The sequence below is a fragment of the Lasioglossum baleicum genome, chromosome 5 (genome assembly GCF_051020765.1).
Source record: "Lasioglossum baleicum chromosome 5, iyLasBale1, whole genome shotgun sequence".
Taxonomy (NCBI): domain Eukaryota; kingdom Metazoa; phylum Arthropoda; class Insecta; order Hymenoptera; family Halictidae; genus Lasioglossum; species Lasioglossum baleicum.
The window spans coordinates 18,943,931-18,970,000 of record NC_134933.1 but is presented as its reverse complement, the minus strand read 5'-3'; the positions used below and the strand labels follow the sequence as shown (position 1 = coordinate 18,970,000).

At 43.6% G+C, this 26,070-nt stretch overlaps 1 protein-coding gene across 3 annotated transcripts in view; it reads left to right on the top strand.

The window, feature by feature from the left end:
• Gfrl (Glial cell line-derived neurotrophic family receptor-like) overlaps positions 1–26,070 on the top strand; it is a 435,405-nt gene that overhangs the window by 196,911 nt on the left and 212,424 nt on the right. For all 3 annotated transcript variants that reach the window (XM_076423703.1, XM_076423705.1, XM_076423704.1), the window contains exons 3-4: positions 1,137–1,307; positions 6,357–6,501. In XM_076423703.1, the coding sequence (XP_076279818.1) occupies positions 1,137–1,307; positions 6,357–6,501 (316 nt within the window). The remainder of the gene's footprint in view (positions 1–1,136; positions 1,308–6,356; positions 6,502–26,070) is intronic.

Here is a 26,070-nt window from a genome sequence, read left to right as displayed (position 1 = left end):
ATTACCTTGAATAATTATATAATTTTATAAACAAGTCTCACCTGAATAACTTGCTTGCTTTCGAATAAAGAAGAAAATGCATCAGGCCAAACTTACTTGGCATCGAGGCGCTCATAATCTGCTGTTACTAATTTTTTTATTGGTGGAGATGTCAAGGATATGTGAAGGTCAACTCTGTTTTTCAAATGGAACGGTATAGTTTTTTATTTACATAACAATGTTACACATAGCAAGCGAGTTATTCAAATGACCTGTTTATAACGCCTCACCCTGTGTATTAGAATATTTTTGAGGATTTTGAGAACTATGCTGCACCAATTCCCGGTGCAGCAGTCAGATAACAATTGACTGCTCTCCGGGCCGTGGTTAGCACGCATTCTGCGTTTTCCGTGGAAAGAGCATGGTTGCGGTTCAGGTGGAACACGGTTGAAGGAACCACGGTCGTTGTCGCAGCAACAATTCCAGGTGGTCCAAGCGTTATCGTCGGTTTGCCAACCATAGGACTTTGCCATTGCTCCCTGTGGTGTAAGGCGAGAGCTTTCCATTCTTGCGCGATAATCTCGTTGTCAGGCCTTCCGGATCCCGTTGCGCCGAATTTCGCGATGGGATTTTGCGGTCTTCACAGGTAGGCATTACCCAAGACCGCCTACTCGCCCATCCCGGCAATTATTACGCGTGGAAGATAATCCTTTCGGGAGCCTGCTACGAGAAACACCGTGCCGAAGTTATTTACGCGAGCTCACACGTCTCTTTCGCCTCGGTTCACCGGCCGGATTAATTCCTTGATGAAATTGGACCGCGGGCAAATCAACTTTTACTTTCGCGGTTCAATTGTCTCGTTCTCGATGTTAATGATTTACAACCAGGATTTTGAACGGAAAAATCAGAAAAAATTACCCGACGTCTATTTTGATATCAGCAACGTGCCAACATTTTTTCAGAATTTTCGCGTGCAAGAATAAGCGAAGAATATTTGCGGTTTAATCGTTCCGCGGAGTGGCGCGGCGGGGCGGCGTCGGAGAGCGTGTTAGGCGCGTTTAACTCGCAAAATTCGTAGTCGGGAGTCCCGACAAGAAAGCCTATTTGTCATCGGCAACGGCCGACCCCGGTTAATAATAATTATTTCGCTGTTCCAGTGGCTTGTTCAACGGTGACAGTGACAAAGTGTCAGGCGGCCGTGCACAGTCTGCAGGCTTTCCCTTACTTCCGACCCACGTGCCTCTGCAAGGAGCCCCACGTAGATCCAGATTGCAACAGCTTCCGGGAATTCCTCTTCGACCATCCCTGCATCTACGTCTTGAAGAAGGGTAAGTTTTCCCGAACGAAGAAAATTCTTCTTATCCGTTCTCGAGCAGTTTCGCCAAGCGGTTGCAACTTTCCACCGACTTTACGACGGGCCCCTTAAACTTGTCCGTCTTGCCCCTCTCGGTACATCAAATTAGGATTTGCCTTCACTTCTGTAAACAATATTCTACTCACGGAACCATCCCGGAAACGTTTACAAATAATGTTCAAAGAATATGCAGCTGACTTTTATTTTTCTGATGTTATAATCTTACGGAATGAATTTTTACTATGCTTGATAAGCGATGTAAAATTTTGAAAAAAATATGTGAGGTAAGGATAAAGTGTCCGTGTCAGATGCCTTTTGATTCGTTTGAATATCTTGTGTGGTTCTCGAGAAACACATGTACGGAGTTAGGGGTGTCGAACCCCTATATAGTCAACTCTAGTTGAAAATCAAGATCCTCTGATTAGTAAGATTGGATCAGCTTGAAATTCAAAGGAGTTGTCTCTGTGATGAATGCACCGTGGATCAGTATACCATTCACTTTCCGCAATTAGCAATGTTAGGCGATCGGTCGTCGGAAATTAGAGATTACAAATACCGTGGAGACTGGATCCGTGAAAAAACTGCGCCGGCCTGAATCTGGACGACAAGGGAAATCAATTAAGATCAATCCAGCAGCTGGGGAAAAAAGGGAGGCGGGGGATGGAGGGCGGATCGATCAGAACCACGCGTTAATCCTCTAACAGGCGTTTAATCGTCACGAGGGATTCCGTTCGAAACTTCTCTCTCGACCCTCTCTCGATCCGGGCCAGAAACGATCCTCGGGAACTTTTAACGAGTCGCGAACACGCGTTCCGCTCGCGACGTTTCCAATAATCCCGGCGTCCCGGCGTCCCGGCGTCCCGACGCTCGTCTCGTCTCGTCTAGCCACGTCGCGACGCTCGTTTCTTGTTTAACCTGAAGTTCCACGCCGGCATTACACGAGAACCAGAAAAGCAGGCCGGAGGAGAACTTTTCGCATCCGAAAGAGAACGACGAGCTTGCACGCTTCTCGAGCATCCTCGAGCACGGCCCGATCCGGCTCGAGCTTTCACCGCGAAAATCGCGGAAATCGCTCGCGATATTTGCTCCCGGCATTCTTCCCGACTTCCACTCACTCTAGACGAGAAGATTATCGTAATGCCTCTCGACCGCTATCGAACAACCGCACACCGACAGTCTTTGTTACGCTCGAAATCGCGTTTCTCGTCCCTGATCCCGCGATTCTCGTCCCATATTCGCCAGAATTTTCACCATCGACGTTCGCTTTGATTGTCTGTCTGTTTGTCTGTTGGGTACAAATTTTGCAATTGATTTTAAACTAACTTCCCCATGAGCTAGAGACTTGAAATTTTAAACATAGCTCAGAAAAGAAAATTTATAAACTATTAAGTTTTTAACCGTTACACTTTCATGCGCGACGCTCGGTAGCACGTGATCGCGTTCAGCGATCCTCACTTCGCGCGTTCGCGCTCCCTACTCCACTACGCGGTCCCACTCTTCCGCGATTCATTTAGCTACTCTTTCGTCGCGTCGTACAGAAACATCTTTGCTGATAATAAATAAAAGATGATGCATAATCGGTATGGTAGTCGTCACCAGCCCTACCACGATGCTTAAACTACGTATTTCGAAATTTTATACTTTTTCGGAAAAGTTTTCACGAAAAAGGAAAATGATTCAACGTGAACTAGAGGTATGCATGTTAAAATTCCCGAGCAACCGACCATGCAGTTTTCGAGGCTTTATCCACGCGAAATAGAAAATTTTTATTCTAGGATATCAGTTTCATATCCCAATCGGAAAAATAGCCACAGCGTTATCTACCAGAAGAGGGAAAAACATTTCGCGAACATTTTTAGCAACCCCCGTATAAACGCTTTAAAGATGCGAAAACGTAAACTAAAACCGCGTGAAAAAGTATCGAACAGCCTAGAAAAGCCACGCTGCAGTTTCCCCCAATTCCTGTAGGCTTCCGACGAAAGGGGATGCTTTTCATCAGATTTACCGCGCGCGTTCTCGGGAATAAGGCAGCGTTTAAATGATCGCGCAACAAATCGCACTCGCGGGTGGCGTGCGAAATACCGATTTGCCCGCCTTCGCGATCTTTTTCTGTCTGGTGCATCGCGTCGGGGCGCATCAAAGCCCCGCATGAGCTCGGAGAGGTTGTTTTCATCGGACCCTGGCCCTGACTGCGGGGGTGGCTATCTTTGCGCCCCGTTTTCACGGGGGCGAGGGTGGCGCGTGCCTTTGCCAGGCCTCTTTTCTTTCTTTTCTTCGCCCCTCCTACCATCCCCTTGGTTTTCCCTTTCCTTAGTTTCTTTCGACCACGTTTTTTGTCTCTCTCTCTCTCTCTCTCTCTCTCTCTCTCTCTCTCTCTCTCTCATCGTCTCTGTTCTTCCACAAACCTCCTCCCCCTCCCAGAAGCACGAGAGCGAATTTAATCTCATTAAGTGCCGAAGCTTCCCGGTTTTCGAAACGGGCGTGGCGGCGAGCTTTCATTATCCGCCGGTTTCCCCACCGTATGACCGGCTTTCAGCTTATACAGCCGGGATAAATGTAATTAAGCTTCTGGCCAAACTCTTCTAATTGCTCGACTCGTTACACCCGAATTATTAGACGCTGTGCCGCAGCGCGACCTCGGCCCCACTCTCCCGCGAGATCTCTCGAGAGAGATCTCTCGCCAATTTAGGTGAGAAATTTTTTTATCTTCCCGCTCTACGGATGGAAAGTTCTCTTTTTGATTAATTAACCCCGCGATCCGGAATGTCGAGACCGGGGAAGACGAACGAGGTCTGTAATACTTAATGTGCACCTCGCTCGTTTCTCTTACAATAGTAGCACGTTAGTTGTTCCACTTGACCCTTCGTGGACGATTGAAATTGGAAATTTAACCCTTTACAGTCGGAGCTATTTTCAAATGAACCACTTCATTCGATCTAGAATAATTCCATTCCATATGATTTTTTTCATTTTATGGATATGAAATCGTTGACTTAAATGTTTAGCAATATTGGTTTGATACCAACACATGTGTTAATGTAAGCAATATTTTGAATAATGGTACAGCAATTTTTAATGGTGCCTCTCTCACAGAGTCACCGCTCGAGTGCTAAGGGTTAATCAAATTGCCGCTGTGAAAATAACGAAACAGGTCCAAGGTCTCGTCTCCCCAGCTTTCTCTATTCGTGACGTATCACCCTAATCGTCTCGGGGTGGGTTTATCGGAGGGGGCAACGACCGTGGACGCAACAGAGAAAAATTTGATCGAGGTGCCACTCAGCCGGGCATTTCCTCTCGATGAAAAGAAAACGGAAAAAGGGTAGGGAGAGAAAGAGCGAGATAGAGGGGAGAGGACTGGAGTCGCGGCCCTCGTCGAAGAAACAAAGGGATCGCGATATCTTTGACTGCGGCCCCTTATATAACCTCCGCGCCATTGCGGTTTCGCCTGCGATCTCCATTGTTCATTTTCCCGAGGGCTCGCTCGTCCGGGCCGTCGGGTCTTTTGAGCATTTCCGAACGATTCACGGATAATTCCCAATGCGCTTCTTTTCACCCACGTCCGCTGTTCCAGCCGTGATCCTTTTTTCCGGCTGCTCTCCCATCCCCCTTGTCTCTCTCCCTCTCTCATCCCGTTTCTTCGTCTCCGATGCTAAAAGAATGGCTTTCCTCTTGCCTGTCGATTCCGCGAGAGAAACTTCTTTTTTCCCTTTATGCCGGGCCGCCCTCCTTTCCACCCCATTATCCTTACTTCATCGACGCTTTTGTTTATACATTTTCCGCGAACGATCCGCCCGATATTCCCTCGGCGGCTTTATTTACCAAAATAAACGGGCGACAGTTAATATATAACTAGACTGCTCCCCTCCAAGACCCACCCCTCTAGATTAGTCGAAGAATTAGTCCGCCCCGTTTCATTATCCGATCGCTTTTTATCATCGGAGACCTCGAGATCCCTTTCAAATTATTCATATAATTCTCCTCCTCCCTAAAAATAAAATTCTGTCCTCGTACAGAAGCATCGCCGCACTTAGAGCACCACGCCTCTCTCTTTCGTTTTCATTGTCTCTTTGATAAGAGAACGCCTTTATTATTTTCGCGGGCTTCGTTTTGCGGCGCCGGTGTCCCCTTATTGTTTTATCTCTCATTGGCTCCTCTCGTGGACTCAGGTGTGTTCCTTTTTCCCGTTCTTTGCCTTAATGGCGCAACGGACCAACAATTATTTCCGCGAGACCAACCTCTCACGCGTTAACAATCAACGAGATTCTTCCTCGAGACGGTCCATTGTCTCTCATCGCGCGGAGAAAACCACCGAGGGATCGGAATGCTTATTGTCTACGGAGATCCTATCCCGGCCACGAAAATTCTGCTGGATTTGAATGATAAGAGTCCTGAGCCCTTGCCAAGAGATCCTGGCTCGCGATCCTTGGGAACCGTAGCATCCGATTGCGAAAACCCTGGCGTCCTATCGTTTCCAATTTGAATATTGCTTGGTGGGCGCGCTTTTTTTCGGGGCGAATGCACCGATGCACTTATATTGCAGGATCCGTGGAATGCGAGACAATTCTTGCAGTTAGAGAATGATCCCGCTACTTGTTGTTTGTCGAGGCAACTTCGTCAAACTAAAGCAGATCGGAGAAGTAAATTTGCATAAAAAAATTTTATTTAAAAAAAATTAAGCCGACTACGAAACGAACTGAAAAAATTCACTAAAAAGTATGAAAGAATTTCCAATTATCCAGTCGGTCCATCGAGATCCGAAACCGGGGGTGAATTCGACGCTGTCCTTCCTTGCGCCCGAAACGTTCATTGTCAATTAAACCATTAAATACAGTTGAAATTATATCGTGTTTAGTCTTTTTTTAATCAGAAAAATGCCACGAATGTATTGATGAAAGTTTCATAAAGATATAAGTAACTTAATAAGTCTTTTGCGTCGTGAAAAACATTACTGTATACTGTTTCGGACTGTTTATAGACCTTGTTACCGGCAATCCACTGACAAAATCTGCTAATTTTGTTGCAGATAAGGACCCGTACCCGACCGACAAGCTGCTCAGCTGCAACCACGCGGTGACGGTGTGCCAACACGAAAAGGCGTGTAACCACATATACGAGGACTTCAAAAACAACTGCAAAGTGCGGGAGGGCAAGTGCCGGATGGAGAGCCAGTGAGTGGAAACATTCTCTATGATTAGCATAATTTATTCTAGATTTTGGCGATCAGCCGGGGTGCCCGTGATTTTCTTCATCTCAAAGAGACGAAGACTCTCGGCGTGCTCGCGAGTCAATATTTACGTCCCGCCCATTCTCGCGGAAAAATGTTTCCCCGGGGCTGCACACCCGGGAAATTCACCGCGACGCGACGAGACCAGCCTATCCTCCGGTATCCTTTCATAATTCAGGTTAAAGGAAGCGCGGAGTGCTCCTTTTGAATGTCAATCAAAGAAGTAAATTTCTTTGCAGCGCGTTGAATCTCGTTCTTACACTCGCGCACGGCCCCCTACCATTCAATGCTCCGCTTAAAAGAGCGAGAGAGAGAGAGAGAGAGAGAGAGAGATATGACTTCTTCCTTTTTCACCCTTCTTTTCCAATGTCACTCGGGATATGCGAGCTCTTTCGTCGAGTTAATGTCGCCGCGCGCTGACGTTCCCTTTCTTTGTTCGGGAATCCGAATCGAAACGAAGCTCTTGCCCCTACCATCACGCTAATCGGATACCTGCGCGAGCGTGCGTTAGTGTGATTTATGCTCTTTCCAGTGTGCTAATTATGCTGAAAAAATTCCTATTTCCACAAGAAACTTCTATGTAAATTGGTTTTTCCGTTTGCGCGTCTGGGACAACGTCTGAGAGACCCTGCTTTTTGTTTCTATCTTTAATGATTTCTTATACAGGGTGTAGCCGGACGGGTGGTACAACCGAGCAGGGGGGGGGGGGTGGTGATACTACATGTAAAAATAAGTCTCCCAAGCCGAGACCGGCGAAAAGCGCGACGAAATCGAGCACTGCGTTCGACTCGCTTACCCTGTAGACAGTTCGATGGGAAGAGAAGTTCCAGGATCGGCTGTCGGACCGTCTGACGTAATTATAAAGTTGCCGGGTCCGACAGCCGTCGCGGCCTCGCGTTATCCTGATCGCGCAGGAATCTATCCTATACACCGTTTTGCTCGGGATCCGGTTAAACCGAGATACAGGCCTGATATCGTAACTTCCCCCGCGAGTTCACGCTGAGGCGAGAGAAAAGTTTTTAAGGCCTGACGGAAGCACGTCACGTAATTTCAGAATCAATTTCGAAACTGTCCGTTTAAACCCGATAAATAACGCCGAGGGAAAAATCAGATCATTCGGGTCACCCCGTTCACGCTCTGACCGCTTGAACAAATTTATCAAATCATGTTTATAGTTGCATATATTTCATTTTATGTTATACTGAAGAAATTAGTTCTGGAAAGTTTGTATGGATCCTGGGATTTTATTGTTCACTCTGGGATGAATGATGATTAGACTGCGGATTTTATGCATTTATGATAGAAATGAGTAGTTGCAATTTAAAACAGTAGAGAGATTTAAACAACTTAAAGAACATCAATGTATTAATTGCAGCTCATGAACATTATTAAAAAATGAAAGAAATTTTTATGTGATCCTCGTTTGTCGCAGTTGATGCAAACAATTTTTATTTTGCATAAAGTTCCGCAATCTAATATAATTATCTACTAATCAGTGAATCTTATTGAACCTTACTTTGTCAGCTTTTGTTTACCGAGTGTTCCCAATTTGTATAGGATGTGTGAAATTGAAGGGGTTTGAAAGACCAACCCCTCTTAGCATATCTTAATATTCTAATTCTCATTTTATAGAAAACATTTTGTGACATTTTATGCCTTTCAATTTTCTTTCAATTTTCTGAAATCTTGAGTGTTTTGGATTTTCAACCCCTCTACCGAATCCAACCATCATAATTTCCGTTCAACGAGAAACCAGTTTCGGCAAGAATTATGCAGTTGTTACCAGTCACAATTGAACCAATGTTTTAATATTCCTCCGGTAAAAAGAATCAGAATAAACGAAGCGGCGGCGACGGTAAGCCTGAAAAGGCACGGGGGAGTCACGTCCGGATCATAAAGCCAGCCCTTAACGCCGTTTTTCAAAGTGAACGTTATCCGTTTTAAGTTCGCCGAGATAAAAGGAAATCTTTGCGTTAACAAAGCTCCCGAAGCTTTACGCTCCCCCGGGAATACTTTTATCTTTTCGCGCGCGTTTCCTCAAGATTTAGCACGCGCGCGGTTAAAGGTATTTCCGGTTGCTGCTTTTTTTTATCATGCTGTTGCCTCTCTCTCCCTCTAACCCGGTCATAGCGAAACCATTAACTGTGGAGCACGCGTCCCACGCACTTTTTAATTACCGAAGCTTTCCTCGCGTGTCAAAAGTTTACGAGTCCCGGTCGCCGCCATCTTGGCCCTCCGTAAGAGTAATTGCCTCGTATTTTTCTCGTCATTTTTCGTCCGTTAACATACGACCCGGCCGGAAACGCGCGATTATTGTCGTTCCCCGCGACCGCTGAGAGTAGCCAAACCACCTCGTTGTACGCGGCCGAGATCCTAACCAACACCCAAACCGAACCCTAAACCGGGTTCACGGAGAGAAAGTAACCCGGTGGCAACTCGTGGGAACCCGGAGCCAACTCTCGCCGAGTCGACCTAATCCAGTTAACAGCGGTACACTACGTAACAATATTACGTAGAACGCCGTGTATTTCATAAATACCGCTCGTAATACAGGCATTAAGGGATCCCGCGTTAATTAAAATCGTTTCTTGATTGCACAAACTTACGGCAACCCGCCTTTTCTCGCAATTATTCGCGGAAATCGACGCGGGCTCGTTGACTCTCAATATTTGTGGATTCTAATGAATAAGGGATCCGCAATAAATGCATCGAGTCAATTCTACATTATTTGTTATTGTTTCTTTGTAGAATACGCCCCGAGAAATGCGATTTTTCTGTTCGTAATTAATGAAATCCGATTCAATCCTATTGACTGACTGAATATTTGCGAATAATACCGAAAGCAACTTCATTGGATAAAGGTATAAAAGACTAGACACATAATTTATTTATCGTAAATAGATCAAAGTTTAACGATGAAACCACCCCACGAAATTCCACGCTGAATATACAGTCAGTTCTAGCTACGTGTCAGTTAAAAAAAAAAGTTATAACAAACGATTCACATTATTTAACTGACCGAAATTCTTCATACGTGTGTATGCTTACAATTCAGTCGACGATAAACACAAAAAGTTTATTGTGTACGTTGGCTGCTTACGATTAATCCCGTTGCAGCCTGTTTACGGATTTTATACGACGTTTCGAGCTGTGTTCATCTCTTCAACATGAATAATACCTTGTAAAAAAGATACATACGGTCTGGTAAGCTGGTTTTACATTTTCAAAGAGAATGCTGACCACCAAGAGAGCTATATTTTTCAATGAAAATCACATTAAAGCAAACGAAGAAATCCTGAAAAAAGCGCAGCATCAGACTGCTGATCTTCGTGCAAAATAAAATATTTAGACAACATTTCCAGAAGAACATATATTATAAAATAAAATAGACACATTCCTGATGCCAAAAACTCTTTTAATACTTCTCGTGTTTCACCCGGATTTGTCTTACTTTTTAGTGCGTCCGGGGGGATTTTTTTAAGGGTTCGGCTTTTTCGATGTTACTCGCTGAAACTTGCTCCACTACCACTAGGATTATTTCACGCGGAATCAGACACTTTTTGGAGTACTGTTTCGGATTTTGTTCAAAGTTAGTGACCTATGAACGAATTTCAAAGGATTTTCAAATCCTTAAAATAGTGTCAAGCTTTTTCCATGAACCTTCACTCTGTATGGGGTGTAAACGCTGCCCACAGTTGATAAAAACGGAAATAAAAAGTTAACGAATGGAAAATTTCCAAAGATCTTGTTTCACGTAAGATTCGAACGAATTTCATTAAAATTGGTGATTTTTAATGCAATAGTACGGCTTTAAAAGGAACTTGGTACTTAAGCTGTGTACTGGGGTGCACACGCACCCCGACGTTCTCCATAAGAAAAACAGTTTTTGGAAATACATATACAGGGTGTGTCCGTTAAGTCATGTCACCAATTTTTTAGGCATTTCCGGTAGTGTACTTAAAAAATGTTTTAGACAACAGTTTCTCAGTATGTACTTGGCGAGCTACATGCTCGCATATTCTTAAATCTGAAAAAATGCTTTTTACGTAAAAAAGTAAAGGTCACTTTGACTTTTTTAAATTAATAATAATAATTTACCTTATCGACGAATTAAACTATGTGTGTACAATTTTTTTTCATATTGTCAAAAGTTGTGACGTCATTAGTGCGCCCATTGTGCGCCCCCCGCCAGGGCAACCCGCCCGGAGGGCCGGAAGGCACACCACGAGCAGCTGATAGTATAATATAAAATGAAATAAAAAATAAATTTTTTAAAAATACCGCGTTTTTAAAACGGACTAAAAAGTATAAAATAATTTTTCCTTATATTTTCCTAGTATTTACTAAAAATGTTGACATTTGAAAAAAATGTATTTTCACCAATTTATTTTGCAATTCTTTTAAAGAAATGCAATGTTTCCATAGCAGAAAAATTTTTCAAAATTTGAAAAAATGAGGATATAGTCCCAAGTATCTCCTTTGAAATTGACGAAATTAAAATTATTTGAAGCGAACGCGCGCTGTGCACCGCGATATACAGCCTCGGGCGCCGGACGGCCGAGTAAAAAGTATCAACCTCGTGTCCCGGTAATTACCGACTCGGACCCGTATTTCTGAAACGGTCCCGGCGTAAATCATGATCGGCAATTAGTGTCTCGTTTCATTTATGGTGCCGTGGCGCGACGTTAATGTAATATTTAGCCGTGTTAACGCGGCGATAGCGCCGCCATAATAGAACGGCGAAACACGTGTGGGATCGGGAACAACGACAGGAAATGTAATACGTATGTGTGTACGTAGATTCCAGGAACTCGTCTGATCCGCGACTACGATGATTGCCGCATGCGACAGCTAAGTAATTTCTTCGTGGAAACGCGTTGCGCCAGCTATGAGCTCTCCGAGCCCCTCGTAACCTCGCAGTTTTCTCGCGAAAGAGTACGCGTGAACTCGTTCCGCCTGCTCCAACGATTGCCGGCAAAGAAACGGTAACCAGCCATAGTAAAAATGCTTAACGACGAGGCTCACGGAACATCTACGCTGGCCTGGATCCAACAAGCACTTTTGTCAAAAAGTTCCCTCTTTGTTGCTCATTCGTCAAGGAAAAATAAAAGCATTATTTTTAGTTTACTTTATATTATATTTATTACTTTTATTTGACTAACCCCTCATTTAAAGGGTTAAACTAGGGTAAACACTAGGGACGGACGGGTTTATTAATACTTTAGGCGGGGACCCATTAATACTTTGCACATTTGACGTTCCGTAAAATATTGATAACTACAACGTATCTATTTTTCATTTGTAAGTTAATAGACTTTGTGCTGAATAAAAATATTTTAATTGCAACGAACCAGAGTAAAATGAAAGAGGATAGAATTAAACGAATTATAGGACACATATCTTCAATGCTTATTCTCAAGTGAAAGGTTAAAATTGAGACATTGAAAAAAAACTTTTTCAAAGGAGGCTGCTATCCAGCCTCGTGATTCTTAATGGCTACAGTGACACGCAATCGGCGAGTTAATTAGTTGCAGGTAATCAAGTTGAATGTTTCTGCAATATAAACGATCCTCGGTTAATAAATCCGACCCCAGGCAAGATCGAAGAAGCATTACAATCGCAGGGGAGCGTATAGATTCCGATTGAATGTCATTTGAATTGAACAATGTAACTGGGGTTATTTTTAATTACCCACGTTGCATTAATCACAGGAATGTTCGAGAAAACCAAAGAGAGAGGGTGAGAGAGAAGTAGTTTGTCTGTTTTTTCCTCGTTTGTTCCGACCAAGTCGAGCCTTGGAAATGGTATCAAGCTTTTTCTCGGAGTTGGTTGCAGGATGTGCAACGGGAAACATGTTTGCTTCGTACTCGAGCTGTCGCGGATTCCTTTCGTTGCTGGTTGTATCAAAGGAACTGGCTGTTCTTGCACGAGGACGAGCAAGCTTCCTTTTCTGGCATTTTTCTGGAGATGGACTGAGTGCGGTAACGCGATAGCCGAGTGTCGGGAGTCTAAGCTTGAGGTGTCGGCGACAGAGATTTCCGAAAATTCTGGGCCCCCTCTGCAAAAATATTTAGCAAGAGAAGGACCGGTTTTATCCGAGTAAAAAGAGAGAGAAGCAGAAGAGGTGAGAAAGAATTGTAAATTATTAGTAAATTGTTTGCTGTGCAATAAAATGTTTGCAGACAATAATCGCGCGGTAACAAACGGTGTTTATTTTCCCCCCAATAATTATAATTTTTTGCTACCACGTTTCCGTACCGGGATACGAAAGTTCTGTTTAAAGTGAGCTACTTAAAAGAATAATACAATAATTTAACACTTCCACCTTGAACTACTGGCATATTTATATGGCAAGATGTGTAGGTTTACATGAAATAAACCGTTTTTATTGTATTTTTTAAAATGTATGCAAGTCCGTACTATCACGGTGGGGCAAGTGCGTACTGTATGGGTAACGATAAAGCTAAACAATATATTTAATGCAATAAAAAGCATTTTGCAGCAGGCTTGATAATAATTATTTTCTTGCCCCGTAGCACTTGAAACAAGGTTCGAACGCATTTTTAACTCTTTAGACTCTCATCTTGCCAATTTTCGGGGCAAGTGCGTCCTAGTTGACACTTTCCTCCTATCAAAATGATAATTTTCAAGCAAAATTAGAATCCTACATAATACTAATTCATCAGTAATAACTGTGACAAGAGTTTGATACATACCAAGAACGTTAAGTTTTTACATACCAGACTGATAATACATCAGTTTAAAGTCCAACTTTGCAAAAACTAGGGGGCCGACTTGCCCTACTCCACCTTAATTGATTAGATACCGACACATTTAATAATGTAAACAATATTTTGAATAATGGTAGAGCAATTTTTAGTGGCGGCTCAGAGTCACCATTCGAGTTAAAAGAGCAAAGGGTTAACAAGTTTAATATCCCACAGTCTAATAACAATTCTAGAATTACTGTGATACGCCATAAACTCGTTGTCGAGCGCAGCTCAACAATAATTGATCTGTTCGGGCTGGTTCAGGACTCATCCGAATGCTTCAGCTGCACTCGATCCGTTTAAACGGAGACTTACGAGAAATAGAGAGAGAGAGAGAGAGAGAGAGAGAGAGAGAGAGAGAGAGAGAGAGAGAGAGAGAGAGAGAGAGAGAGAGAGAGAGAGAGAGAGAGAGAGAGAGAGAGAGAGAGAGAGAGAGAGAGAGAGAGAGAGAGAGAGAGAGAGAGAGAGAGAGAGAGAGAGAGAGAGAGAGAGAGAGAGAGAGAGAGAGAGAGAGAGAGAGAGAGTAGGGTTTCGATATCGTGAGGATCGAGCACGGGTCGTATTATTGCAAAAGATTCGGGACAGGATGTAGCCGGCGTTATCTGGTCCGCGGCGGCAGTTTCTCGCTCGGATCTGGTATCGTAGATTAAGAGAAAATTGGAACAAGACTGAAGTATGATGATCGAGCCACCGGGAGAGCCCCGGTAGGTTTACTTTTATCGAGCGGAACGTCGGATTGAATTTCAATGTTATTACGAATCGGAAAGCAGCCGATGTCGATACGGCTCGATAGAGAACGCTCGGTAAACTTCACGGATTTCTTCTGAATTTAAAAACACGCGCGTGACGGGACTCGGAGAAATCCTGTTATTGTTTCATGGTGTCGCCGGACAGCCAAGCTACCCAGGAATAATATACGACGACGGATCATTTGACTGCGAAACGGATGGAATTCCATCTACTTACCGAACCATCTATTTACCGAGCATCCAACGGGCAAAATAGTTTTCTCACCGGTCTCGCTCCGGGATGAATTTCTCTGAAGTCCAACAGTATCTAACTATCTTCTGGAAAGCTCGTTTAGAAGCAGGAAAAGAAAAGATAAACCCCCACTGCCTCTCTTCACCGACTCTCGAGGTTTCATTACCGAGCTTATCCTTTCTTCTGAGGCAGTGTACACTGTTCTGCAGTACTCGAAAATATTTCATTACTTACTGCGATGCGATCTCGCAGTAACGAAATAAAAGACTGCGCAGGACTCTATTGTCTTACCATTTTCGCCTTGCTATTTTCAATCAGCTCCGGACGATAACCTTTTGTTGAACTCGAGCTACTGCTCGTGTTTCCGCGATTTTTCATAGCCATTTATTTAAGATAAACCTGCTCGAGATTCCGGTTTCTTCTGAACAGTACCGAAGGAATTTCGAAAAGGAAAGAAGAAGGAAAAAAGAATCTTCTTAAATATGAGCGAATTCCGCGGTGAAAGAATGAGTCATCTTTGGAGGTTATCAAAAAGTTTAAATCTTTGGAAAGATGTCAAAATCAAAAAGTTAACCATACGACGCTAGATGGACGGAACTTTCCGATTAACGATAATTCGAATTCAGTCAGAAGCTATTATATGATCGTAGAAAGAAAGGGAAAGAGACTTATTTGCACACCTAACAGATGTCCTGCAGGAATTCATAGAAAAGAGGAAGAAATCCAAGGTATTCAGCACCAATTTATTAAGAAAAGCTAGATAAATTCTCTCATTAAAAACCATGAAATATAATAAGAAATTGTTCCTTCTCGAAGTTAATCCTTTCCGCAAGACCATCAATAATTCACAAAGGGAACAAACACGTCTTACTATAAATCCTACAGGAAAGAGCAAGGAATACAAAGGAAGCATAAAGATAAATTGTCCCAGTTGCCAGAAGTTGTGGAAGGAAGCAAAGATCGTTGGCTCAAACAGTGGCGTCCCAGAAATCAGCAGAGTTTCGCGGAAAGCGCTCCGAGATCCGATTAGAGAAAAATTTCCCCTGTGCCCTTTTCCGGTGAAAAAAAGAAGTGCGTGCGAGAGAGAGAGAGAGAGAGAGAGAGAGAGAGGGGGGGAGATACAAGGAAGGATAGGAAAAAAGAGGCATGTTCACTTGACGTCGCGTAACGATCCCAAAGCTTTGAGCAGTGGTGTATGCGAACCCCTTTCTCCGCGAGTGCATAAATTCCAAGAGTTCACAATAGCCGCGCGCGTGTGTCCCTTTATTTTGCCGCGGCTTGTCTTCGCGTCGTTTCACAAATAAACCCTCGAACACGCCCGATGCGACACAATGCCCCGGCTTTTCACCGGTTCTTTCTTAGCCCGACTCGTAAAAGCGGCGAAGTCCTGTACCCCCTTTTCAAGCTACAGCCGCCGCCATCCCCTCCCCCTTTCGTCGTTTCAAGCTGCACCCCGATCCCCCCTGTTTTAACCCAGGATTTGCCGGGATACGCGAGCGCGTACGGCAGAAGAAGACCGCCAGGCCGCAATTAATGATCCCGTTAATTTAATTAATGCGTGCCATAAAGGCGACCGGCTCGTTACCCCGCGCCGAGTGGAAAGTAGATTTTCACCGTTCGCGCGAGAAAAGCGGAGAAAAATAGTCGCGTAACGCGACGCCGGATTAAAAAGCTTGCGCCCCAGAATTAAATCGAATCTTACCGTGCTTGGGCTTTTGTGGGCCTCGGTATAATCGCTGTGTCTTCAGCGCCCGCTTCTCTGCCATCACGTAATTTCTGTCGTTTACTCGATGTAATATCATTTTCTTATGCATGAGGTAAAGAAACATTTTATACAGAGCCAGATACTTGGCAGATTTTAAATCGACTTTCAGGAAGTTGTACAGCAGAATTTGAAGAGTACATACCAATTTTTTTTATTAGTGAAAAGTCGTGTTTCAGGGTTGAAACTACCCCTAAAATATTGACGTTCCAAAGTCGATGTGGCTTAGAATTATTTGGGAACAATCTTGAAAGAAATTTTGCGGATTATTCATCCGACGAACGTATGGGGCCGACCTCTGCGAAAGTGTAATTGCGTTTTAACATCGCAGAAAAAAGTTACAAAGAAAGAATTTTTTCGCGCTATTTCTGTTCTACAAATTTTCTACAACAAAAATGAGTTGTGATACGTGTACGCCCCGAAAGGTTGAAGCCGCAGAGATGGGAAGTTTTACACAGTGTTAGTGGAAACATTAGCGCAGCAGTTTCGGAAACCGTGCTGCTGTAATTACAGAATAAACAGTGAATCAGTTTTATCCTCTTTGCAGACCAATAATACATTTATCGTATGTTTAGTCGATAATCAAATAAATACGGAAGAAGTAAGCGACGAGTAGAGTGCAGAAAAGAATTGATTGAGAAAATTTGTTTCTCATTGAAAGAAAATTTTAGTTTCTCATTTATAAACTTTAGAGGAAGTAATGAGGAGTGTATACGTACTTTTTTATTGGTGGCAGGTATAGTTGAAGGGTTGAAACCACCCTTAGAACATTGACATTCCGAGTTCTTCTAAAACATTGCATTACGATTTCGAAAGCTTGTTAATTCATGACCGAAACTACCTTTCCTTTTCAATAATTGTTTAAGAAGTTCCCAGACGTAAATCGTAAAATTAAAAAATCTGATAAACAGTCGCTAATAAGTAATGTGTTAAGAACGTGACAAAAGTGAAATCACCTGGATATCTGTTTGATCTGTGTCGGTTTAGTTCTAAGAATGTTAAAGAGTTCAGATTGTTAAGAAGTTAAGGTCGAGATAACCGCAGCGAACAATTCGCAGAAGATTCTGTATACACGCGGTGGTTGCGATCGTTTATTTCCAGAAAGCGGTTTCCCGGAGCTCCGCAAGCTTATTTTTCATGAGCGAGAGCCCGGAAGAGCGCGCGGATTACCGAAATTGATATTAATTAGTGCGATGAGTTGCGTCGAGGTTTCGAGGCGGGCTGATCTGCCGGCTTAACTACCCATTTTCGTGTTACCCGAAACTTCGGAGATCCCGCGGGCGTAGACAGAGTCTGGTTTTAACCCTTCGTCCGCCATCCGCCCCCGCAACTTCCGTACAAGTATCGTTAAAGAGTACACGCGAGAGAAAAACTATCCTTAAAGGCAAGGAGGCGGCGAAACTTTCTTTTCCGGTTTGGGAACGGTCTCCCTCTCGAACCTACGAACACTTAACTGCTCGGGGTCTGAGCACTCACAAATTAATTAAACCCGCAAACACACCGAGGAACTCGATCGCCCAATTAGCCGCGTCACAATCGCGAGACAAAGCGACACGGACCATTTCAAAGGTATTTTCCGCGGTCAACAATCTCTTTATTATATTAGATATTTCAAGGTAGACAATATTCGCAGTCAATAACTATACCCACTGCGAATCACGTGGATAAAAGTCACAGAAAATTGTGTTTCGTAGATCGTAAAATAGGATAATAAAATTAATTCTTCTATGTAAAATAATAAATCGCAAGAATTAATAGTTCCTTTTCAGCTGGGAAGAACGACATTAATTGAGAAAATAAGAGTTCTTTATTGAAGAGACAATGAGAGGATAACGATGATGATAGTGGATTGATAGAGTTATTGAGGAAAGATGAAATCGCGAAAAATGGGGGCAAGAGAGAGATGTTTTTAATCACAAACAATGAATTCTTAGGAATTGTTTGTAGCTCGCAGTGTAAGAAGAACAATATCGCCAAAGAAAGTAATAATGCCTGTTCATTCTATAGTACTACGATTGGAAAAACAGAATATTGGAAAAAAGTAAAGGGTCGATATTTACGATCATGAACGGATAAATTTCTCAGAGTGAATGCTTCGTAGCTTATATTATAAGAGGAATATTAATACAGGCAATAACTTCTCTCGATTTTTCAGTGGTTTGAAAATCAATATTGTGTTTCATAAATTTTATAATAAAGAGAGAGAGAGAGAGAGAGAGAGAGGGTCAGATATTTTATCTTTTGAAAAGCAAACATTTTCTTACCGGTTTTACTCAAAGTAGAAACATCAAAGCTAGTGGGTTAAAATATTAAAATATAAATTGTACTATTTCTTTTAACGAAGCCATCGCTGCGTAAAACAATTCCTCGAGACTGAGAAAATGAGCGATCAAAGACTTTCTGGATCCACTGCATCTACGTATCTATAGTTGTATACACCATGTTATTTAAAAATTTTGTAAAAGAAAGTGTAGAATACACATTAGGATGGCACTTATTTTCGACTTTTGAATCAAATGATTAAAAACAAATCTGTGCAAAGTTTGAACACTTTTGTTTAATTACTTGAACCAACCAAAATTTTTTGACAAGATTAGGTATGAGCGAACCTAATACACACGCAGACAACGTAACTGAAGGACTAACATAATTTCCGACTGTTTTCGAAAGCAGGTCACGAGAATATTGCCCGCATCCGTCAAATAAAATGTGTTTGGGCTGAAACCGAAACGGGAGCGTTGACAGTGGAACGAATAAAGGCCAGACGAGTCTTGTGGACAGGAGGGTAAATAAATTCTCGTATGACGTTTCATTAAAAGCCGTGGAAGGAAGGAAGGAAATGCTGTGCAATTCTGTATCTTTTTTCTGTTCTCCTCGGTCGGCCGAAGATATTCATTTTTCAAACGGCGCGGCGTTGCACCATCTTTTCTCGCGGCGCGGAGTGGATCGTTTCCGCGCGAGGACGGACAGGAGAATGCGCCTTCTAAAAAGCTACCACTTTCCGCTCCTTTCGACCGGCTTGACGAAGACAAAACGGCTTCCATGTCGGCGCGATCCGGCCGCGAGACTCCGCCAGGAATACCTCGATGGCCCTGGCAACCCGGAGAAAGAAAAGAAACGAAGAAAGAATGGAAGAACAGGAGGGGAAAGACAAACGAAAGATAACCACTTATCTTCGGCTCGCCTCGGGCGATACCGTCGGCTCGCGCTAATGAAAACGCTGCTCAGAGAGTCGCTGTTAGCGAAACCGTTTCCACGGGACGAAAATTGCGGCGCGTCGCGGCTTTCGCGATCTGTTTATAACCGGCCACCATAACTAGACCGCGGATTTTTATGCTAAATAAACGGCTCTTAAGTCGATTGCGCCGAACGGAAATTAAATCAGAATGGAATTTTGCTTTTGCGAATTTTAGTCGGCTCTTCCATTCTTCTTGCGTTTTCAGTGTTTCGCCATCGTGGAACAATGAAAACAGAAAGAGTATAAAAACTATTGTTGTATTATGTTTGATCTATCAAACTTTTTAAAGAAGGAAACCATTTTTGATCGGTCGGAACTGCCGTGCTCTTCAATTGTTGTTCTCGCGTCGTCCCTGTTTTGTCATCGTAGAACAGTGGAAAGTTACTGGAACATAGAACGTAAACTATTTTTATGAGAACATAACTTTTCAATATAGCCTACGACTTTGTAATAATTCAAAAGAGCAAGAAAGTAGTGGCTGCTTAAAGGATGCAATCTTTTATGTGTGTGTCCTCTAAAAATAATTAAGCTCAAGTATAATCACGAACAACGTCATCATTTTGTAATATCAAATAATTAAAAAATATGATACTAAAGTAACAATCATCACTGCAAAAAGTTTTCATTTTACCAGTAATTTGAAAGTTACATGAACAAAGAAGGAGAAACTTTCGACTCACAGTTTGGGCAGCTTTAAAACGCAAGCTTCGTTCCCCTTGAATAAAATTGTAAATGTAAACATTAGATTCAATTGGCCAACCGTTCGCGATAATGAATGACAACGCCGTTAAAAGAAAGTATTATAATTTAGCACGTTCAGGGACGCGGCGCGGCGGCATGAGCCCGGGGCTTAATTATTCATCGCGTACACAAACTATTGAATATTGCATGACCGTCTGGCCATTGCCGGGTGTTTCTACTTGTAACCTCATTATATTATACAATTCCTCGGTAGACGTCGAGGCGGGCGATACAAGAAATTTCTCGCGGAAGTTCGCGGAAACATTTTTTTCTCTCCTCTCAAGTGGCCAGGGGCGGCCCGAAGGAGTCGCGAACCTGGTTAGACACATTTCCGTGCTCGTCGCGGGGAAAATAAATGCAGAGGAACACAGACCGAGGAAAGTTAGGAGTCAGTCTCGCTGAACAGCGTGTTGACATTTAATTTGAATCATTGCGGGAGGGCAAACTTCCGTGGCATCGATCCGAGGACTGTTGCGAGCACCAGAGCGGATGCTGAGTTTCGTTCGCTGAGCCTCCATTTCGGTCGAGAATTATGTTTCACGATCGCTATCGTCACCGACAAATGGATTATGAGTAGAACGCGGACCTATATATACATGCAAAATAAATGCAACTTTCTTTTCTTCTTTTAATATCATAACCCTCAGCACTCGAGTAGTGACCCAGAGTCACCACTAAAAATTTCTGTACCACTATTCACAATATTATGAATATTATTAAATATATTGGTATCTAATCAAATACTACACATTTAAGTATTGTATGAAGTATTATATCAGTTTCACATGCACCAAATGAAAGCGTCATATACAATGGAATAATTGTTGGCCGGAAGAGAGCAAAGGGTTAATAAGTTTAAGATAATATAGCGGCATTCACTCGTTCAAGTTCCCACGTGAATTTTGCACGATTAAAATCTCTGCTGAATAAAGACTAAATCGTTGGCTGATATTGTACGGAAATTGTCACCATAAGAAAGAATAAAACGAAACGGACTCGCTGATGAAAGTTGTCGCGTTTCCAATTAATAATTAATTAACAATCAATCAGCCGTCTCCAGATACGGGTCGGAGGAAAATATCCAGAAAAAGTTCAAACAGCTCTGTTGCGTCCGACGATAGCAGCAAAGGACTCGAAAAGTTTCGAGCAACGAGACCGGAAGCGAACGGCTCGAATCAATTTCTGTTCGGGCGTCGTGCGTAATTAAACGGCGCGGCGGCATGTATGGGTATTTAAATGAAACTCGCATGAGAACGGGGACTGGAGAGATCGAAATAAAACAGAGAGAAAAAGTACAAAATAGGAAGGAAGGGGGTCCTCCCGGAGTCGCGTTGATGGGGCGAAAAATACCATTAGCAAACAGAAACACGGTGACGTTGGGGATACGTCGCATCGAAAATATTCGCGCGGCGAAATGGCCGAGCTGTGTAGTACGTTAATTAGCACTGCCACGAACTTCCCAAGGGACAGGAAAGCGAAGATAATTACGGACGTGTCGACGATACTGTCGGTCCCTGACGAAGGAGTTGACGTTTGGAAACGAATGGATTGCATCGACCGACGGCCCGACGCTCACTCCCCCCCTCTCTCTCTGTCTCTCCGTTGTGCTCTCTCTTGCCTCGATATATATCGAGTTATCCTCGGGTACGTGGATACGATTGGCCCGTGACAAATGTCGTCCGGCAATTTCGACACTTCGCCCGGACGAGTAGAATGGAAAATAAACAGTGACCAGGTTCGGTAAACTTCGCTTAATAAACCTTCGCGTATCATACGCTCCCGGAGTTTTGTTGCCCGAGAGACCGGACCCGACATTCACCTAAATTCCGTATTCCCCGATCCATTTCGTTGTTTGATCTATGCGATATCTCGGTACCTCGATATTCTTCCCCGTGGTTTCCTTCTGCGCCTGAAAATTTCGTCCGGCTGACCTTTGGACACTGTTGCGCTCGTTAATTGAATTGAACAATGTTATTTTAACCATTGTGCGCCATAAGCCGTATACAGTGTTCCCGCGATTGTTGTGAGAACCTCGGGGGTATCGAGTCTCGGGAAACGAAATGGTACTACGTTTTTTACGTGTGCCGAACATAGATTCCTTGGATAACTTTCCTAGGGGAAATTGTTGTATTGTACTAATGTTATTCCATATCTGAGTATGATACATCGAGTATCATAAAACCCCAATTTAAACACCCTAATACCTTAATTTCTTTGTAGCGCGATCGACCGCCCAAGGGGGAACCCCCTAGTAGTGAGGATAAAAAGGTCACATCATCCGCACACCCGAAAGTCACATCAATCGCGGGAACACTGTATTACTCGTTTAGTTATTGGGAATTTTATTTTGATGATAACACATGGTCCCTATTCAACTGGTCTCTCTCTCTCTCTCTCTCTCTCTCTCACCACGAGGTTTACTCTACTTGTCCAACCATAAATTATTCCCGTGTTACTTATTCAGTCATTGGGCACTCTGATGTGTGTAATAATAAATCGTCTGTATTCCATTCGTCCGGCTGCATACCGTCCCTATTCTGCCTGTCCGACAGCTGCGTTTTCTTATTCTACCTGTCTGGCCACGTGCCAGCTCTGTTTTACACGTCAGGCCACGATAATGGCCGTCTTTATTCTACTCGTCTGACTTCAAGCCATGTCTATTCTACTTGTCTGACGGCAGCACGTTCTTATACTACTTGCCCGGTTATGGGGTTATGCGTCTCTCAACTTTACCCGTTAGACCATAGTTATCCCATTCAGTTGACAATAGCCTGTCTCTCTTCTACTTGCCCGACTACATATCATATCTGTTTCACTCGTCCAGCCACAGGTAGTACTGCATCTACTTGTTCAGCCACGAGCAATTCCTGTTTTACTAGTTTAATTACTGGATATTCCATTTTCCTAATAATAAATCCTCTCCATTTCATTTGTATATAGCCACAAACCATTGCTATTCTACGTGTCCGACCACAGGCCATCAGTAGTCCACTTGCCTGACCACAGACTATGTTCTACTTATTTAGTCATGAGCAATTTCTATTTTACTTGTTCATGGAGCTGTTCATTCATACAGCAATAAATCGTCTCTATTTCATTTGTCTGGTTGGACACTGTCATGCTCCGCTTGTCTGATGATAGTTCATCTTCTACTGGTCAAAAGACGGATAGTTTGTCTGACCGTACAACATTCCTATTCTACTTCCCCCTCCCCCCACAGGTTGTCTTTCTTCCATAAGTCGACAACATTTCACTCCTGTTCCACTTGTCTGATCACAGATCTTCCCATTGCACTTGTCTTCGATTTTCGTCGATTTTAATTAAACTGCTTTTGGTGAATCTACAGCAAAACTAAGCTGACCCATGTCCGAGCGTTGTGAGCACATGCTGTTCAGTGAAATAGTGTAAACTAGCGGTACGGGAACGGGGCAAGTGTGTGCCCGTCTCCGCCAATAGGGTGTTAGAGCCAAGAATGCGTGCGAGAATAGGCGTCTACGTTCTAGTCTGACCACACAGGTGTTCTTTGCGTCCCTCTAGCCCCGTTCCCGTCCCGCTAGTTTACACTCTTTCACTGGACAGAACGTTCAAACGCAATAGAATTCATCGAGACGATAAAACATCGAAATCAAAGTTCATCCAAGAAACAAATCACGAAGGCCTTGCAATTTGAAAGCTTCATCCGCGTTCGCACGAGTCCCGAGAAAGTTTCGAACGAGGAGATAAATTTTCGTAGCGAGACGCGAAGGGAGGGCGGTCCGCAGAATCCTGTATCAGTAATAGGTCGGCGGCGATACCGGCCGGAATTATATACAAGCGTAACGAGGGACCAATTCCAACTATTTCCATATCTCCATTACCTCGTCACGCTATCGCCTGGCCGCGAATTGTTCCCGCTATTATCTGCCCACTTATCTCCTCGGCATCCTTCCGGTCGCAAGGCGTAGCGAGCCAATCGTACTCGAGAACCGCGATCTCCATAAAAGTGTGCAGTTCTTGCTCTCGCCGTCGAACCATCGACACAATTATTTTTCAGGGAGCCCATTAGGCGAACGGCGTACGCATACTCCGCCAATGTTTATACAATCCACCCTGTATCGAGATTTCGGGCACGAGAAATTGTTCACAGTCACGGAACGAGCACCGCGCCGCTACTGCTACTGCTGCTGGCCGTCTCGCGGGATTATTGATTCACGACCAAACAGAATTTTATCGGGCAATTGCGAGAGTTCGTTTCCGCGGATCGGTCTGTATTTACTCGGTCACGTACCGATATACGACCGGCGGCAACGTCCTCGTTCTTCTCGCTGTTTCACGCGACTGATCGCGCCGCGCCGTCATCTTGCGCGCGATATCGACGTATCAAGTCAAATAATTAATGACGCTCTTTCCGAATTGTCAGCATGACACGTTCAATGCGAGTCCGTTCTGAAATTGACAAACGGACCTAGCGATTTGGGCTCAAAATTTTTCAGAAAAAAAGCATTTATCTCATAAAAGTGATTTCCAGGGAGGTAATATTTAGATTTCACAAAAAAAAAACAATTATTATAAAAGTTCGCGTTGGGGGGAGTATTAGATCGTCAAAAACGCATTGAAAGTGTTAAGCTCATATTAGATTGCAGATGTTGTGAATCTATGATAGAAGGCGTGGGATGAGCGAGAAAGAAAATTGTGAAGACGTTCGAGGAGTTCATAAATGTTGGTACACTTTTTGACCTGTCAGAATTTCTGAAACCAGTTAATAACAATTTCGCTAGGTCGAAAAATCTCTAAAAATAAAACTTGATGCATAAGAATCTCAACATCGCGGTCACATAAAATCATCGAAATGGTTCGCCAACCAACAAGGTTCAAATCAAACCCTTCTTTCTGCCCCTCAACCCATTTCCAATTGAAACGTCGAGGCCACGAAACGGCAATTTATCGAGAGCGATTTCATTTCTGCGATCACTGTGCTATTCGCAATGATCGTGCATACCTTTCATCCTAGGCTTGTTCGAGCCCTTTGCACAGCCCTCGCGCCTATTCCGATACACATTTGCATTTCCAGGGCGTCAAAGGTTAGACCTTGAAGAAGATCCTCGCCTAAAATGCAACCGCGTGTGGCTGTACGCGACGACGCTGGGTTCCTACGTAGAAATTACTTTGATCCTGTAGGGGAATTCTTTTGCTGGGGTGGAAGAGGCGAATCCCTCGGTTACCGAGCCGAAAGAGAGGAGGAATTCACCGGCAATTTCACGCCGGTTCAACTGCCGGAACGAAAGAGAGACGGTTTGATACCGAAGTCACCGGGTCCCGGGCTCGAAGCGACCCGGTACATCGTCATTTCCGGCGAAGTTGGACCTCGTTAGCCGTTCATCGAGCACTTCGATTTCAACCCCCTTAACCTCTCCATCCAGCCCACCCCCACGCACCCCTCCTCCTTCTTTCCTGCTCTATTTTTTCGCGTTACCCTCCCCCGAGAAATGAGCTTCATCCGTTTCAACTCGAGGGGAAGGTAAAAGGGTCTCGGAGAGATCGAGAAGCACCCCTCCGATCTTTATTGTTATTGGCGTCGGTAATGAGCCTCGTTGCGTTCCAAATAACTAATTCCCGGGAAGAGGGAGAGAGAGAGAGAGAGCTCAACATACAGATATACCGCGGGAAAAATTGTGGGCTTCGCGTTTGCTAATTTATGCTGATTCGGGGAGCATTGCGTTAATTGGCCGCTGCTGGGATGCGTGGCGAGTTTTTATTGTAAAATGGGGGGAACGCTCTTTGGAAGTGAATAATTAAATGAGGTATTAATACCTGTTTCCGGCAGAGCAACATATAATTATCATTTTAAGGGACTGTCGTAAAGGTTGGGATACGTTTTATTCTTCAGCTATAAAATTTCGTAGGATGCGAAGCGGATCTTCAAGGCCGTATGTTCAGTTTTTATTTAGATATCCAAGTTCACTTTTAGATCAAGTTTATTTCAATATCAATCGATACGAGTTGTGTGATCGTGTATGCTTTTTATGCGAGTGCGAAAATAAA